General features: G+C 37.4%; 1 protein-coding gene across 33 annotated transcripts in view; it reads left to right on the plus strand.

Moving 5' to 3' along the window:
• DST (dystonin) overlaps positions 1 to 18,757 on the plus strand; it is a 311,288-nt gene that overhangs the window by 283,733 nt on the left and 8,798 nt on the right. For 28 of the 33 annotated variants that reach the window (XM_064650251.1, XM_064650255.1, XM_064650253.1 and 25 more), the window contains 13 exons: positions 527 to 696; positions 2,628 to 2,787; positions 3,835 to 4,029; positions 5,235 to 5,363; positions 9,107 to 9,250; positions 10,103 to 10,291; positions 11,092 to 11,221; positions 12,010 to 12,173; positions 12,496 to 12,658; positions 14,149 to 14,303; positions 14,469 to 14,543; positions 15,399 to 15,416; positions 18,432 to 18,549. In XM_064650251.1, coding sequence (XP_064506321.1) covers positions 527 to 696; positions 2,628 to 2,787; positions 3,835 to 4,029; positions 5,235 to 5,363; positions 9,107 to 9,250; positions 10,103 to 10,291; positions 11,092 to 11,221; positions 12,010 to 12,173; positions 12,496 to 12,658; positions 14,149 to 14,303; positions 14,469 to 14,543; positions 15,399 to 15,416; positions 18,432 to 18,549 — 1,810 coding nt within the window. The remainder of the gene's footprint in view (positions 1 to 526; positions 697 to 2,627; positions 2,788 to 3,834; positions 4,030 to 5,234; positions 5,364 to 9,106; positions 9,251 to 10,102; positions 10,292 to 11,091; positions 11,222 to 12,009; positions 12,174 to 12,495; positions 12,659 to 14,148; positions 14,304 to 14,468; positions 14,544 to 15,398; positions 15,417 to 18,431; positions 18,550 to 18,757) is intronic. The other 5 variants (XM_064650252.1, XM_064650254.1, XM_064650257.1 and 2 more) reach the window with 1 other exon arrangement.

Raw genomic sequence — 18,757 nt, forward strand, 5'->3', positions numbered from 1 at the left:
TCCCAATTATAGCATGTTTCAATCTTAAGAGAGTTAAAGGCTTGTGGTTGGAGGTTTCCCAGCTTGCCCATGTTGAGCTAAAACAGAATAACTTCTGTAGCTCTTGGAGAGCTCTACAAGTGGCTTGAAATCCTAGTTTGTAAGAATGTAGTGTGAAGAATGCTCAGTTAATGGCTCCCAAAGTAGCAGTTCTTTCACTACCAGGCACCCCTTGCTGAAATTTGGGAATATTATGGTAGGACAGGAATCATTGCCCTCACCGAAGGAGGGATTTTGTGGAAGTTATTCCAGTAGGCATAGAGCTACATTTCCAGAGAAGGACAAAAAGCAGGGGTCTGCCAGTGTCAGGCCCCACGTAATTTCAGGTGCACTGTGGCACTAGCATAGAAATTTTGCAGTAAGTTTTAAATATTCTTGCAGCAACATTTACAATTAACATTGCAAATAGTATGTCAAAAATTAATTAACAATGGCCTGTAAGCAGTTAATGATATTTGGGTTTTTTCCTTTTCTTCCATACGTGTAGGAATTCCAGAAATCTCTTGGTGCCAAACATTCTGTGTATGATACCACGAATAGAACTGGACGTTCCTTGAAAGAGAAAACCACCTTGGCTGATGACAATTTGAAACTTGACGATATGCTGAGTGAACTAAGGGATAAGTGGGATACAATTTGTGGAAAGTCAGTGGAAAGGTAAATGAAAACTCTCTAATTATTAATCAAATAAGAGAAATGCTTAGGAAAATTCTTTTGGCTTCTGTTTTGGGTTTTCTTGTGTAAAAGTAAAACCAGAGTGACTAGCTTGTTTGATAATTAAGAGTGTCAAAGCAGTAAAATACCTTAAATTCATGCTTTCCTTTTGGTATGGAAGAAGGGTAGGGGGAGGGAGGGGAAGGAAGAGTCCTTTAAAAAGGGAAACTGATTGAAGTTCTCTGGAGGTGCTGGTTGACAGAACATTAGCCTGCAGCATATCCATGTGGCCCAGTACGCCAATGGCATCCTGGCTTGTATCCGCAATAGTGTGGCAAGCAGAACCAGGGCAGTGATCATTGCCCTGTACTCGTGTTGCAGCCTGCTCCAGAAGGGGAGGGTAACCCAGGTTCTTATTAATAAATCCCTTGGGGTGGATTAGAGTGAAATGACACTGAATAATCTGTGTTTGTAAACATACATATGTAGGGTTTATTTTAGAACAATTTTGTTTCAAAGGTGAACAGGTATGTTGCTGTTTTGGGTGTTATCATCTATAGCAATATAGCAACAGTAAAGCGTAGCAGTATAGCACTATTAAAGCATAGCAATATAGTGCTATTAAAGCATAACAATATTAAAGCATAAAGATAACACTTAAGGAAATACATAAGGGAGAGAAAGGGAAAGAAAGGATAAGGATGGAAAGACTTACATATAGTCACCACCCACAGGATCCAGCTATGAAACTTGATAGTTGCAGCTTCCATGTCTATTGGTTGAAGTGGTGGTCTTGATCCGTTGGGGCTGGGGGAAGCCCCCCCTGCCAAAACTCAAAGATGTTATGAGTTATTGTACACTTCTAGCTCAGATGAGAACGCCTTGTACCTCCCTGGGGCGGGGAGTTTTACAGTGGATAGTATCATGGGACATGTCACTGATTCTCTGACATCTTGTAAAAGAGCTGCAGCTGCCTATTGTGTCAGCATCATTCAGGATCCATCATGGTCCGATATTTGACGTGCATAGCCGAGGCTAGATGTACAGAATTATGTAAAGGGAAGACATTGGCATGATAAGAGGGATTGTCCCACTTCGCAGGATTTGCCTCTTCCATTATCTGGAGATCCAGTTTGTAGCTTCAGCTATTCATCTGCACCTAGGATGGCTGGACAATGGCACCCCCTTACCTGATTTGAAGGCCCTTTGGCAGTGTTCAGGGAAGGGTGGGCTTTGCTGGGTGAGCAGCTGTTTCTTTCCAGTTTGCAAAAGTCTTTTGGTGATCTTAGAATGTGTAAGTCATTAAATGTTTCAGTCTCTGACAACTCGGCACTGGTGAGGCCACACCTTGAGTGCTGTGTCCTGTTCTGAACCCCTGACAACAAAGAACTTGAGATGCTGGAGTGTGTCCAGAGAAGGGCAATGGAGCTGGTGAAGGGTCTGGAGCACAAGTCTGATGAGGAGTGGCTGAGGGAGCTGGTGGTGTTTAGCCTGGAAAAAGGAGGCTCAGGAGGGACCTTATTGCTTTCTAGATGAAAGGGGTTTGTAGTCAGATGGGGATCAGTCTCTTTTCCCAGGTAACAAATGACAGGATGAGAGGAAACTGTCTCAAATTGTACCAAGTGAGGTTTAGATTGGATATTAGGAAAAATGTCTTTGCTGAAAGGGTTGTAAAGCATTGAAGCAGTCTGTCCAGGGAAGTGGCTTAGTCACTATCCCTGGAAGTGTTCAAAAGATATGTGGATGCGGCACTTTGGGGTCATGGTTTATGGTGAACGTAGTGGTGCTGGGTTAACAGTTGGACTTAATGATCTTGCTGGTCTTTTCTAACTGTCATGATTCTATGATTCTGTTATTTTATGCTGAAAATGTTTTCTTAAAGTGTATAAATTATTATTTTGTGTGTGTGTTCTGGGGTTTTTTTCCCCTCCCAGGCAAAATAAACTGGAGGAAGCCCTGTTATTTTCGGGACAGTTTACTGATGCTCTGCAAGCTCTCATTGACTGGTTATACAAAATTGAACCTCAACTAGCAGAAGATCAGCCAGTACATGGAGACATTGATTTAGTGATGAACCTGATTGACAATCACAAGGTAATTCCAAAAATACTTTTTTAATTACTGTACTGCTCATAAGTGTAACATTTTAATGCTGTCTTTATCTCTGACTATTCTGTAATTTTTAGAAATATGGAATAGTTTTGTAACACAAACGTAATCAACAATAGAAAATGCTATAAAACATACATGAAAGAGGACAGCTCCTAGTGACTCATTGACACCAGTTACCATTGAGATAGTCCATTTAATGGTGCTGTCCTGTGTATTTACGAATATCATGTCATATCACAAGTACGCATTTATAAATGTGTGTCTATGAGCAAGAGATGGCAAAAATTGTTTTACCGGAAAACTCTGGAGCAGACAGCTCTTTTTTTAGTCCATCTGTTAACCAAATGTCCAGTGCACTTGTCATGACTGCAGCAGCCTTTCAGACCTGTGGGGCTGCTGTATATTTATCAAGCAAAGTAGTTGCAATGTTTAAGTTATGCACAGATTTCAACTAGACCACGAGCCAGGAAGCTTGCATCGGAAAGCTGCCCTATTTTGTAACTGAAATGGTTTAGGAGATGAGAGCAAGTAGGAGATGTTGGACTTTGCCTTTGAATCCCAGTTTTGCAGTTCAGTATGTCAGAAGAAATGACGGTTGAAGTTACTTGTATTGCAAAGGCAACACATAGGCAGAGCTCTGGAGCCTGGGAAGATCATGAGCTAAAGGTCCTTCTGTTCATCCACCACTGACTTTCAGTATCTCCTGCCCACTGAGGAGGAGATTTCGTCCCTCATGAAAAAAGTGTTTGGAAACATGGGTTGTCTGTAAAAATTAGGCTGCAATATGCTGCAATTGCTTCTGAAATCCCATTGTGTATCACAAGTAAGTTGTAGTCAGTGGCATGGTATATTATAATTGCCATATCTTCTTTTAAGAGCTTCCTTTATGTAACTGGAGCTTGTTCCATCTACTAATGTGAACATTTCTTCTTATTTGATTTCTTCTCATAACCAGTAGTTTTTTGTTATTTTTTTGCATAAGTATGCCTCAATGAGTTAAACATTTCAAATATATTTGATGGTGCCTAGGTTTTCCAGAAGGAGCTGGGAAAAAGAACAAGTAGTGTCCAGGCTCTGAAGCGCTCTGCGAGGGAGCTGATAGAAGGCAGTCGTGATGACTCTTCCTGGGTCAAAGTCCAAATGCAGGAGCTAAGCACTCGCTGGGAGACAGTTTGTGCCCTGTCAGTATCCAAGCAAACACGACTGGAACAGGCTCTTCGGCAGGTAAGGAATACTACTATCACTACATGTACTCTGTGAGAACTAGTGAAAATATCTTGCAGTCTAGTTACCAAAAATTTAATTTCATTTTCACTTAATGTCATTCACTTCCATTTCATTTGAAAATACTAATTTCTTGCTCATGCATTGCTTACCTTGACTCCATCCCTTTACCACGGCACATAAATAGTGCCTCTTAGCATTTATTATTAATGTTATTATTAGTCTCTACCACAAATGCAAAACAAATGTTTCAAAGACCTTACCATCTAAGGAAATCACCGAAGTTGCAGTCAAGCATGAAGGATGATTAAGAACTATGCCCCATTCACAAGAAGCTGGAGATTGCAATCGTATTTATGCTTTTTGTGCCTTATTGGAAAGAAGTAAATTTCTCTATTGAAAACTTGTTTACATTGGCACAATTACAATGCAAAGTGAATTACATTGCAGAAAAGATAGTTGTGCTGAGTGCACTCAGGAGTTAGAACAGTCTATGTATGTCAATACTGTCTGGTACCAATCCCAAACAAATAGATCTATCTGTATTGTTTCCAAACCTGAGATAATATGGATGTACAGCTCTCTGAAGATATACTAGCTTGAACTGATGCTAGGATGGGGCTCCTCCAATAGTAGTGTATCCACTGTGTACAAAATTCCTGCTCTGCTTTTCCCAGGGTTTGTCCAGCTCTCCAGTCTCTCAGCAGACACAATCCTAAGGTATCTCAAACTCTAATTGTGTCTGAATATGGCTGTGCCCAAAGGTGAATCTTTCTTGTTTCTCCAGACATAAAAGGGTCACTCTCCCACAGGCTGTCAATTCATTTTGCTTAACTGGTGATTTAGGCTGTGCAGAAAATACAGTTCTCATCTTTCCAGCTGGTCCCTGAAAGCAAAGCACCTCCCTTGTAATTTGTCAGTGTAAAGGCATGACATTCACAACTGAGCTGCAAATACACTATAAATCAGATGGCTAAAAGCATGAACAGGCTTTTAGGCTTCCTATAATTTTTTGAGAAGCATGAGCTATTTTTACAGTTATGAAAATGTATTACTGTATATCATTGACTTTTTAATGGAAAGATAGTGTGCCAGTACTGCTGTGTGATTAATGATTTTAAATGTGGGCTCAGTCTCCTTGGGTAAGCTGCAGCGTGTCTGTCAGATCCCCTCATGAGTGACCATGACTTTTTGTATTTTAACAGGCAGAAGAATTCCACTCTGTTGTTCATGTCCTTTTGGAGTGGCTGGCAGAGGCAGAGCAGGCTCTTCGTTTCCATGGCATCCTTCCAGATGATGAAGAGGCCTTGCGAACGCTGATAGAGCAGCACAGGGTAAGCAAGAAAATGAAGAGGATCCTCTTCATTCTAATTGGTCTGATAGAGGGTAAAATAGAAGAAAGGAGGCAGTCTGTCCCATTGATATGGTTTGAAGCTGGCTCCGTGCCACGTCTCCAAACCTTACCACAAGAAGTCTGTCCTGCCCCCTCCCCCCCCGCAAACCTCAGGGAGAAGAGGGAGAAAAACAACAAAGAAAAACCGAAACAAGAGAGACAGCTAAAGCAATATATAGATAAATATATTTACACTTATGTTACAGTTATATACAATTGAAGTATATACAATTTCACAAGGGAAAGGGAAGGGGGAAGGGAAAAGGAAGAAAACCAAAATAAAATATATATATATCTTGATTAGTAACCCAACATCTAGCAACTAAAAGAATTGGCAAAAAAAAAAAAAACTATCTTACTACTCTCCTTGGGACAACAGAGAGTCACGCTGGAATGATGGAATGATCACCGGCAACCTCCATCTCCCAAGGTTGACAAGACCTTACCAGGCCTCCCTCCCCAACACAACAGACTTATCAGCAGGGAACCTGCACCTCCAAGCCGCTGGAAGGAAAGAAATCGAAGGCCTTTCCTCCTTTCTTCTTATAGCCTGGCTTACGTAAAAATCGTAGGGAATACTGGGTAAATCTGGACTCTTCCTTGGTTACAAACTGGACACCAAGGAAGACCTAGACCAAACTACCACACCCATGTAGTTATATCCAGCATCCAGTGTTGGTTTTTGAAACTCTTTCTATAAAAGAGAATCTAGAAATTTAATGTAGTTGATAGTTTAATGTCTATACTGGGTTTGGGCTCTTGTTTGAGTCATCTTGGCTTACTGAGGAAATAATGGGCCTTTAGAAAGTTGCTGTAAACATTTAGAGACAGATTCAAACCCCTTTCTGCAGTATATGATGCCTGCAATTACAACACAGATGGCTACAGTAGCAAAAGCATATCTATCGTCTCAGCACCATTGATCAAAATGGTGTATACTTTTCTTTCGAGGTCATTTGTAAATGTTCAGCAGAATGATGTTATCATCCATTAACCTTTTGTCATGGTGAAACAGCGTGCTGTCATACTTGATAAGCATTAGGTACTGAAATACTGCAGTGGCATAGGTACTGTAGAAAGTAGATTGTGGGCCATCAAACTAACTTTGCAGTAATGAAATGGGAAAATGCCTAACTAAAGAGCATAAAGGTCATATTTTCACTCTCCAAACAAGAGGCTACAAACATCCACATTTAAGCCCATGCAAAACTTGTTGTAAGTGCAGTAGTAACAGTTCCAAGAGTGTAGTGTGCACAGTGTTACGGAACAAATTATAAGGCATGGATTTGTTCATCATTGCTCCGAAGAAAGTTAGAGCAAAACTTACAAAATGGAGAGTGGAAAAGCATCCTGTTTAAATCGAGTTTGGTAATGCTATTATGCAGAGGAGTGCATGCAAGATACAACTATTTAACAGTTCCTAACTAAGGAGTTTTCAATGTACTTAGTATGCAATGTTTTGAAAAAGTTGTCAGTTTTAATTTAGGGCCCTGGAAACTGGGTACTATTCATTAGCTGGGGAATATAATAAGAAAAAAAATCTTAAATTTCTTCTTCTGCACTGTAGATGGATTAACAAAACAGTTCTGTACTAAAGTTCCAAATTGTGCTGCCAAAGCTGAAGCATAACTTCAAACCTCAAAGCAAAGCAAAGTTTGTCTCTGAGAAACCCTGTGCAGCTGGGAAGGATGATTGCTAGCACAACACAACCAGCCTCAGTGTTAGATGTGGCCGTACTGTACTTAAATTTTTTTAGTAGGCTTTGTAAGAGGTTCTCCCAAACACATTTTCTTCTTAAAGGCTAAAGAATAGAAATAGAGAAATTGTTAAGCTAAGAAAGATTATGGCACTACTGCTTTACCACTCACTCGATCTTCCTTGAATAAGTGATCTCTCCTTTTAAGCTTATAACATTAGCTTTCAAGAAGAAAAAACAGAAAATCAGGGAAGAAGGAATATGTATTCCTTTTACACCATATACCATGATGTATTATAATGCTGCAATATTAATATAAAAATACGTTATTGAAATTATTTACATAAATATGAAATATATATTCCTTTTGTCACTGTTGTTCTTGTAAAATACTTTTGCTGCATTTGTGTTCAGTTGCGTGTTGAAAGGTTTCTTCTCGACAATATTTTATCCAAATGGTCCATCTTTGCCTATTTCTGATTTTATTTTCTTGAATAATGCACATGATTTAGTGAATTCTACTATCTCAGCCAGAGATTTCTGTCACTTGTCCTCCTCTCTGGGGACTGAGATCTATAGTGGATTAATATACTGCACTGCTGAATGAGAAGCATCCCATCTCCTCTCTTGTTAATGTGTCTGTATCACTGGATTGCCACAGAGCTCAACACAATTGAGTTCATCCCTTACTGAGTTCATCCCTTACTGAGGGAAAGCTTAATACGCTGTATGTAATGCATCACAGATTTAATTTTTGAGATATTCTAGTATAGGGAAACAATGTAGTTGCTCATTCTCCTCCTGGCCTCAGTTTATTTTGGTAATCTCATTAAAACCCACTTCAACTTTTCAACTGATATATTCTAAGGACTCACATTTTTATGAGAGGAAGTTTGCTGTTATGATTGGGTCTTAAACTCTGACAATAATTTAAACTTAAATCAAAATCAGTTAACAACAAATCTCTTTAAATATGGAGCCTACATATTCCAGCCCTCTAGAACAAAGTTGAAGAGACTGTCTTTTACACTTTTGTTTCATACTTTGTTAAGGCACAGAATAATGTCATTATGACCTGTTGAAGAATCTATTTTTACAATGTTTTGGTGATTTTGAATTTTCTAGGATCTGACTTGGCTCAAAAAAATTCAACTAGACACTGAGAGATGTTGGCAGTTCCAGTTAAGGGTTCTCACTAAGAGAACATTTAGGCAGAATAGTAAAACCGTTGTAGTAAAAATAACTAACTGGAAAAAAAAATAGAAGCAATGCAAGCTATAGAAAGGATGGCAAAAGTCCTCCTTCAGTTTTTTTCCTGTTGGTTCCCCCCTGCACCCATTTGTGGTCCTGCCATCATAGGAATAACAATGGCTATGAGCTTGGATGCCTAAAACTGTAAACATCCTTTTGCTTTTACAAGATTTTTCCCACATGGCAGTGCCTCTGAAAACAGATGGCTAATTAGCTGTCTCTGTTCTTGCTGTGTCTCTCCCCCTCAGCTGCTGAGTTGTCACATTTGTGTTAGTTTAGTATAGCTGCTCCTGAACTCCTCTGTCATCTTGTCTGAGCGTGTAATTGTAGTTGGACATTTCCAGCCTCTGCTAGGAGGTCGATAGTTTATTATGAAGAATTTCTATAACTGACAAACCAATTGAAATGTTGCCGGTATAGTTCATTTACAGCACTTCTAAATGCTGTGATTTTCTTTTGCTTTTTTTTAATAAGGGTATGTGTCTTCCAAGTGTTTAGAGAGTGGTAGGCTTTTAAGGAGTGGCAAGCCGGGATAAAGGTTTTAGAGCTGTGTTTAGTACTTTCTGTGGAATAGGCTTTTTAAACATTTTAAGCTTTTCTCATGCAAATTAAACTTGCCTTTTGCAAGTTGAATGTTTTTGGGCAATCAAGAGGCTCGTTGACTGTCCAGATTATGCACTCGGATTTCTCTTGCAAATTTTTTCAGCATCTAATTGAAATTATTACCTCTGCTTTAGGAATTTATGAAGAAATTGGAAGAGAAAAAGGCAGAACTGAATAAAGCAACAGGTATGGGAGAAGCTATTCTGGCTATCTGCCATCCAGACTCCATCACCACCATTAAGCACTGGATAACGATCATCAGAGCCAGGTTTGAAGAGGTCAGTATATGTCAAACCATCTTCATTGCAGCAGTCCATCTTTGATTGGAACATAGCTGACAACTAATATGGTAGTTACACTGGGAGGAAAAGATCCAGCTGTTGAGAACTAAACATTTAAAATACCTATGGGGATGGATGTTAATACCATGTTTCCCTAGGTTTTATTTCAAAACTTGCAGGGCTTTAAGAACTAAAGCAGATGGCCATGCTTCCTTGTTTGTATGTATTAAAGGAAATACTGTCTGACACTTCCCAAGTGAGGAAAGCCAACAGTTTCTAGTTGTAAACTTAAAAGTTACAAAGGACAGAAAATACAGGGCAAATGTGAAGGATTTTCTAATTGCATCAGAGAGGATTTCTGTCCAATGTATTCTTAATCTAGAGATTTTCAAATTATTGAAGTGGCTGCAGGTAGGTTGCAGAGTGTGTACAACCCTCAACTGTTAAGGTGGTATTTTCTGTTTTATATTAAGTTTAAAGAAAAACAAAATACTGGTGTTAGTGAAGTATGGCTTTAAGAGTGCCCAGGAGGAAGATGGATGGCAAATCCTTTGTGATTCAGAAACTTACACATATTGTCTGTTAAAATTCTTAATATGTTGCCTGAAAGTGCTAGTTACTGTGTTTAACAGCACCTGATCCTGAATATCTGTGGAAAAAGTGTGTTGAACTAGGAATTCTAATTACCTAGCTACCTTTAGTGATCAGCCCCTACATTTAACACCTTTGATGTTCAAACATCAATAGGCCTAAGAGGTAGCTCTGGGTTTACAGTCAATAGAGAAATTTTAAATACATTGTGAAGAATTTCAGATGTGCACCTACTCACACATTGGTTCCTTTATCAAGGTTGTAGCATGGGCTAAACAACATCAACAGAGACTGGCAGGAGCCCTGGCTGGACTTATTGCTAACCAGGAATTGCTGGAAGCCTTGCTGTCCTGGTTGCAGTGGGCAGAGACCACACTAACTGAAAAAGATAAAGAGGTTATCCCCCAGGAGATTGAGGAAGTTAAAGCGCTTATAGCTGAACATCAGGTAAGGAATGTTAAGTGTTGCTTACATGGTGCTCACATCTCAGCTAGGATTCTTAATCAGGTGTGAATTTCCTTAACTATTTTTTCTCATAATTGAATTCCTTTTCAGATAGTCGGTCATGTGTTTTGTATGTGTACGATGTGCTTATAGTTTATTCAATACAGAGATAAAAAAAACAACCAATCAAAAATTTAGTGTCACATTGTTCTAAAAGCAAACCTACAATTCCCCAGAGGAAGAAGGATGATAATAAGAATAAAAGAAAAACCCACATGAAATGTGGGTGCCACATTTCATGTGGTGTCACATTTCAATGTGGCCACCCCACAGTGCTGCCACCTTAGAACTAGTGTTGCAGTGTGGCTCCACTGATTGGGTTTCAAAATCTTGTTTATGAAGTACCAGAGGGAGCTGCTGGTGCAGTGAATGCTCACAGACTTACCCCAGCTTACACACCAGAGCTGTGTCACTTCTGTGAGCTGTGGTCTGAACAACAAGTACTCAGAGGCAAAATATTGTTGTATAGCACCTCACCATATACATTTAATAAAGGAGTTTGACAGGCTTGTTTTTGGATTTAGGCTTCCTTTAACAGCCAGGGCGTAGTGGTTTTAAAAGCTTATACTGCCTATTTTTCTTATCTACAAAACCTTTAACTGTGTCTATTTTGTGAGTTCAGCATTATAAGTGTCTTTCTGTGCCTTTCTTTATAACTTTGTTGTTTAGCTTTTTTATATGTTTTTCATTCCTGTGGTTACTTTTGTGTATTGTTAATTAATATCACCTCTATCTGATTGTAGACATTCATGGAGGAAATGACCAGAAAACAACCTGATGTGGATAAAGTTACAAAGACCCATAAAAGAAAAGCACTTGAACCCACGCCAGTACAATCTCATATTCCTGTCCTTGATAAGGGGAGAGCAGGCAGTAAGTAATGATGTATTTTGGGGAGGGTCACACATACCATTGCTTTATCTATAAAGTTTACAGATTGCTAATAATCTAATACATTTGATTAGCTTTGAATGAAACGGTGAAATTCTCTTGACTGAATTTCTAATTATCTCTCATTTTTTATTGAGAGGAAATTTCTCGTGGCAGACATGTATTTTTAAATTTTGTTCTAATCTTCATCAATACCTATTTTTAAAGTGTGCAGCCTTTCATGTGCTATTAAACTTCCAAGAGCAAGTACATGTTGAGTCTTTGCAAACCTACTGTTACCTGAAAGTGCAAACAACTTCCCATAAAGATTTAGTGCCAAAATTGTGCTCTGTCTATGGAATTATATGAATCCAATAAGATGTGTATTTAGTGAAGTTGAATGGAAAGTGAATCAAGTGAGGAAATTGCTTTTTGTATTTTTAGATATACTTACCCATTGTATTTTATACTTACCCATACATGGAACCTGCTTCTAAAATCAGATTGTTTACTTTGCAACTCTGAGAGATTTACAAAGATTTAATTTAACCCGTGCAGTGGAGCCACTACTAGCTGCTTCTGGCTAGACAAAAACAACTGTAACCACCATTTGATCATGCCCCAAAAATGGTAAAAAAAAAAAAAAAGAAAAAAATCCCATTACATATCGGGATATTATCTCCTTATTTGGGACAGGAAGGAGTAATTTTAGGAGGGTCAAGTAGCCTTCATGTGAATGTTTGTTTTGTTTGAACTGTGTGAGACTTATGCATTTTATCATGTGTTAACAGGGAAGCGTTCCCCAACACCAGGCATGTATCCATCAGCAACCCAGGCACAAATCGAAACCAAGAATCCACGGGTAAACCTTTTAGTCAGCAAATGGCAGCAGGTTTGGCTTCTGGCCTTGGAAAGGAGAAGAAAACTTAATGATGCTTTGGACAGACTTGAAGAGGTCAGAAAAGGACTGTACAGAATATACATACATTTTGCGTAATATTCTTTACCCTGGGTTACATTGTCAATACTGTAAACAACTTCCATATCTGTTGTGTTATATTGTATGACACAGCTAACTGCAAACACTGTGATACATGTGCTGTAGTGTACTTTAAAGGCTGTCATCATTTTAAATGAGGAGAGTTAAGAGATTTAAAATGTTTATGTAGGTCCTCAAAGAACTAGTTATTCAACAAAACGCAGATGGTTTCTATCTCATTGATGTTTTAGACTGATGGATTTCAGCTGAAAAAAAATTCTTTCTGTTTTTTATTAAGCTGAGAGAATTTGCCAACTTTGATTTTGATATTTGGAGGAAAAAATACATGCGATGGATGAACCATAAGAAGTCTCGTGTGATGGACTTCTTTAGGAGGATTGATAAAGATCAAGATGGAAAGATTACAAGACAGGAATTTATTGATGGAATTCTTTCTTCAAGTAAGTTTTAAAATTATGTTGAATTTGGAACAAACACCTCATGAAGTCTTATTGTCTATATAATGTACACTAAAAGGTTTATTGTGTTAAGAGGTTGCAGATTTCCCTTTTGAATTTATTAATTATTATTACTTTATAATTATTTTACTTGAAAATATTTCTAGATTCTAGAAACTTTCTAGTTCTTTTACATTGGGAATCAAGTTACAAATGACAGATTTATATTATTGTCTAGCTAGCAGTTTGCTGGCTTACTGGACTTGGATTGTTATTCCTACAGTACAGTAGCTACTTCAACAATTACTTTTCATTTATTAGTCATAATAGTAAAATGTACCATAGTAGTAAAATGAACCTACAGATGATTTTCAAAATCAGATCATATGATCATATGATTTTTATCAAAGAACTTGCATTGGATAATTTCAATTATAGAAGGAAACCATGTAATTTTTGAAACCAGTATTTCCATAAACCATGACAATATTCATATACCTATATAATAAGGGTCAAAATGCCAAGCAATCAAACTAGGAAGGGACTTTTCCTAGCTTTCCTGATGGATTGGTATGCATTAGTTATGCACAGCTGGTGGTAACATAAGTCTTCCACATCATGTCTGTATGTGATCATGTTTCCTTTTAGCAACAGGCTCGTAACAGATAAGGTCCTACTTCTTAAAATAATCCTTTATCTTCAAATCATGGACACTTCTGCTTTGAACAGTAAAGACTGGGAATTGGGCTGCTTTTAGCATCTCACAGTTAGTCAGTAAGAGGATATTGTCTATATGTTTTCCCCCAACTTTAGGAAATGCAATTACACAGACATTGCTGTTTTGCATGAAGTGACTGAAACTCATGGAAAAAAACCCGTATCACCGAGAGGTTAAATAGCTTACCCATTTAACTTGGTATCAATTTGTTATGACTGCTAAACCCTCATGATATAATCACTATTCATCACCTTGAAATTTCCTTTCACCATTTCATTGAGAATCTGTGTGAAGGTTAATATTTTGCTGCAGTGAACTTCATCTAAAGAAGGATTTCACGAAACACCATGCATGGATCTGCATTGGGAAGGCCTTGCATTCCAGATTTAATTAGCAGTGAAATGCTTGCTTGACCTGTCCTCAATAATAATTTGTCTTGTTAATTTGTGGTATTTTATGTACTTTGAAGATCAAAATGTTAAAAAAAACCCCAATATATACATTACAGTTTAATCTGTGCCCTCACTCTGTGTCTGTCTTCAAGCCACACTATGATGCTCCTTTTAATCCAGTGCCCAGGTAACGCTGGAGATCCAGATTGGTTCTTTTTTTTCAGAAAGATTCCTTCACTCTTTTGAATGTCATTGGTTTTTTTGATAGACATTATCTGTCACCAAATGCCTAATAACCTTTTAATATTTTTAATAAAACCTTTCGTTGTAATGGGTTTGAAAAGCCAAAAAATTTAGCTTTTGTTGTTGTCTTTGTCTTGCAGAGTTCCCAACAAGCCGACTTGAAATGAGTGCTGTTGCAGACATTTTTGATAGAGATGGTGATGGATATATTGACTATTATGAATTTGTAGCAGCTCTTCATCCAAATAAGGATGCATACAAGCCCCTCACAGATGCTGACAAAATTGAAGATGAGGTACATTCTCTGCTTTCTTAGGTTGCGTTCTGTTCTACTGGGGTCACATTCTTTAATAATTCATTTTACTTTCACTCCTATATAATTTGAAGTTTACTAGGTACACAAGTCTTTAGAAATGTGATATTTACAGTAAAGTAATTATCCAGTTGTGGTTTTTTGCAGGTTACAAGGCAGGTAGCGAAATGTAAATGTGCAAAACGGTTTCAAGTGGAACAGATTGGGGATAATAAGTACAGGGTAAGTCTTTTAAGGACCTCAGTTCTTTCAGCTTTCTTCATATGACACGGTTTATGCAAGGAATTAAGCTATATTGATTTATAGGAATATTTTATGGCAATTATATCTTTAAGATTGTCTACATTTTATGTTTTCTCTTATTAGAATGTATAGATTAGAAATATGGAAAAATGCTGCTGCTTGTATTTATTTTTGCTGAAATTACTGAAGCTGTTTTTAATTATAAGGAATTTTTAAAAGCTAACTGCATGCATATAACACACACACATAAATACATACAAACAGTGTCTCCTTAGAAGCCAGTCTTTTTGCCTGGATACCCAAAGTGTTTAAACTGTAGCTGATTTTCCATTAATTTAATGAAAACAGTGATTGTTGTTTTCTTGTGGTATTGTGTTGTACTTCAAAAATGTTTTACCAAAGTGTATTCAATCACTTTTACCCTCTCTTGTCATTTTATTGGAACACACATACTTCTGAAGGTTAGGCAAAGTGTTAGATATCTGCAGAACGATTTTAGTAAAGAAAAATAAATATCACATAGTGGAAAAAGATCTGCTACTCCTGGATCCAAAAACCAGAACAATTTCAAGTGGAATATGCGATATTCAGCTAAGAGAGATTAATAGATACTTGTAGATTATTTTAAAAGACCACAGAAACAGCAATGGGAAGGAAACAGAGGCCTTGAATATTTTCCATATTCAGTCTCTGGATGGCTAGCTACCTGCTCATCCCTCAAGTAGATACTTTATTTAGAGTGTCTAATGTGTTAGTTTGCATGTGTTCTAGAATCATGTAGAGAATTTCCTGTAAACTAATCGTGTCTTTCTTCCATTTTTCATTTCTTATCAGTTCTTCCTGGGAAATCAGGTATAAACCAGTGGAATGTGTTATGAAGTTTCTTTTTTATTTTTCCCCCTTTTTTTTTTCTTTTTTTTTCTAACGCATAGTGATTTAAGCTTGCAATGGTCAGTCTACTTGCCATCCATTCATCTTCAGCTAATTCATTGCTGGTCAGCTGTGGTATTTTCTTTAAATGCTATGGAGCGTTCCTTGTCTCAGGATCCCTCCTCTACAATCCCTCACCTGCTTTCTTTGGCAATTTTTCTCATTAAGGAGATTACTTTTAAAGGAACCAGATAATGGTCAGCAGTAATTCCCACAGCAAAAAATCTTGAGCATTTAAACTGTAATTATAGAGATTACTATTATCTAATCCGTTTTCAGCTTTATAGTGGAATCCTTCAAAATTCTGTAATATCTTCTTTTAGGCCATTAGATTAAAGGCTAATTGTGGTAAACAGATCCCAGAGTCATATCAGTTATTAATTGCAAATTACATAAAAAATACTTTCATCTTTGCAAAAAAAAAAAAAAGTAGAATCAAGCAGATTGGTTAAGAACCTGGCTGATTTGTGGTATTTTGTGTAGTAACACAAATCATTAAATACGTATTTTCGAAATAGGCAAAATAAACTTGCTCTTCCAGTTTAGACTACTCCCTCTCCCAAAGTGTTTTCAAAGAGCTATGGCAAGTCTGTAATGTACTGGAGCTGTGTTTAAACATTCTTTGTGTCAGCTGGGTCACTGGTGAGTCATACTGAAGCCGTACAGGGAGGAAACGCTAACCAGTCCTTACTTATTCCTGTGGTACATACTGATACACAGCCTCCAAAAGTGCTAAATCATATTTGCCTGGTAAGAATGGAAATACGTTATGCAAACTAGATACCATTAGTATCTTATGCTTTTAAAAAGACAATAATATGTGTAATACATTCCGGATATGTTAGTGTTAACAGCATTAGCCATTTGAAATCTAAAGATTTTGCAAATGTGGGTGCACTCTTATTTACTTGCAAAGGCTGTTGAAGTATAGAAGAAAGCACAGAGCAGTGGATAATCTTACCACATGCCTCAAGCAATATATCTAAACAATAATTGAAAATGTTTTTCACATATAGAACAAGTCTCTCTTTTAAAAGACTCTTTGAAATTATGTTAATCCTCTTATCTGCCATCTGTACTCTCAGATCTGGGAAACATACAGCATTTCTTGAGAGCATCTCTTACTGGTGCAGAACAGTACCATGGTAAAAAGCAGCCACAGGAAGTTAGCTGAGGCTTCTCTAGTGACAGTGATGTTATATGGCTATTGTCAAGAACAGGACTTTTTGTAGCTTAAACTCCCTTACGCTTTTAGCTCTGATTATTTGAAATAATGTTAAATATTGTTTAAGGAAAGTTGGTATCCTGGCTATTTTAAGAAGGAAATTAACTGAGTTACCATTAGAAGAAATGCCTTGTGTTACTTTCCAGGAGCCCCACTGTCTGAATTAACAGCAGCTAGGTTGGCAGTTGCCAAAGGACATTGTATTTGACCCTTGATATAGTTGCCTGATGGAGTCTAACTGAATAATTAAGCTGGGATGGGAAGAAAAATAAAGAAAAGAAAAAAGATACTAATCTTCAGAATCTAGAAAAAATTCTCAGTAGGATCAAGGCAATAAAAATAAACAGCATCAATTTAGATGCCATTTTTTAAAAACTTTGATCTCCATATATAAAATGGTTGTTTGTTTGGCACATATTGAATCCATTATTAAAAAGCCTTTACAGATAATGATCACGTGAATGTTCTTATTTATCGCAAATACAATTTATTATTGAATTAAGCAGCAAACTTTGCTTTTGTTTGGTTCCTAAAAGTAATAGTCCTTTAAACTTATTCTCTCTTCTTGGCTTAAGTAGTACCAAACAACTAAAGTCATCTAACAAGTAGGGAGCACGTTTGTGTGGTTTGCATTTAAAGCATTTCAGTCCCCTCACTGGAGCAAGTAGGTACAGTTGAATTATGGCCAGCCTACTCCAAGGGTCAGAGATTGTTTTAAAGAGGTGCATTCAACTCCCGTTGGTTTTAGCGAGTGCTCTGCATGTTTGCGTGAGAGTGCACTGCACTTGACCTGATGATCTGGTATAAAAATATTTTAGTAGCACTGGCTAAAAAATACTGAATTCTGGTTAGTTTTCTTGAGATTGTGAGGTCAACATTTTGGTCATGTTGTCTTTGATCCAATTTTGAATGGAGGTACTGTGTACAGGTTTTGTTACACAGGTTTCAAGAGCAAAATATTCATTAAGCCTGGCCATCGGCCCAAAGGAAAAATGGACTCATACCAGAACTTAGTATGAAACAGGTTATTGTGCGTCTCTGAATTGTGAGGAACTTTGATGTGTAGACAGAGGAGTGACAAACAGTTTATAACAAAGGACAATAATGATAGCTATCAATCATTCATTGCTTCTTTAATGTTCCTTTCCTCACATGCACCTTACTATAGGTGAGCAGTGTCAGTGCTATATCTGAAAATATTCCTACAAATGAATCAATTCATAGAACTGTGCAACACTCATAACACATTGAATTTCCAGCCCACATACTGATTGTTTAAAGTGATGCTGCCTTTCTTTCAGCTGACATCATTAAAAATCAAGACTGTTGCAGAAGAGAGTATGCTTAAGATTTTATCAGTGAAATAATGCAAATAGGTCTTCATTAATTTGCACAAAACCAGACTGTAACCATTTAAATAATGTATTACTAATTTTGCTTCCTTTATGACCTCGAACATTTGAGAATCAAGCATAAAATTAAACTTGAGATTCTTTCTTAACATTCTGCCATCTTCTTTGGATTAGTGCAGTGCCATCTGATTTGAAATCTTAACAGCTTTAATAATCTGCATAAATAAATTGATTTTTTAGCATTTACTAATAATTAAATATCAAAATAAACTTTTTTAAGTGTCTGATTTTTAACCTGTCAGTGCTAAACTGCATCTAAATGACCGAGAACCTCAGACTGTTGTTTGATTCTTGTTGCAGTTTGGTGACTCTCAACAACTGCGCCTTGTTCGTATCCTAAGGAGTACAGTCATGGTTCGTGTTGGAGGTGGCTGGATGGCACTCGATGAGTTCTTAGTGAAAAATGATCCTTGCCGGGGTATGTAATGCAACTGTTAAAATGAACATGCTGATTATTATTTGAATGCAGTCACCATTCATTGTCTCAAGATGGAGATTGACTTGTATAAAATGCCAGTTCTTGTAAACATCATCTCACTAAATGTCACGTTTTTGTAAACTTTAAATCCCATGGTTGAGATCCTCTTTGGTTGCACTAATGTATGTCTGGAATAGCTGTGGTGTCT

The sequence above is a fragment of the Pseudopipra pipra genome, chromosome 3 (genome assembly GCF_036250125.1).
Source record: "Pseudopipra pipra isolate bDixPip1 chromosome 3, bDixPip1.hap1, whole genome shotgun sequence".
Taxonomy (NCBI): Eukaryota; Metazoa; Chordata; class Aves; order Passeriformes; family Pipridae; genus Pseudopipra; species Pseudopipra pipra.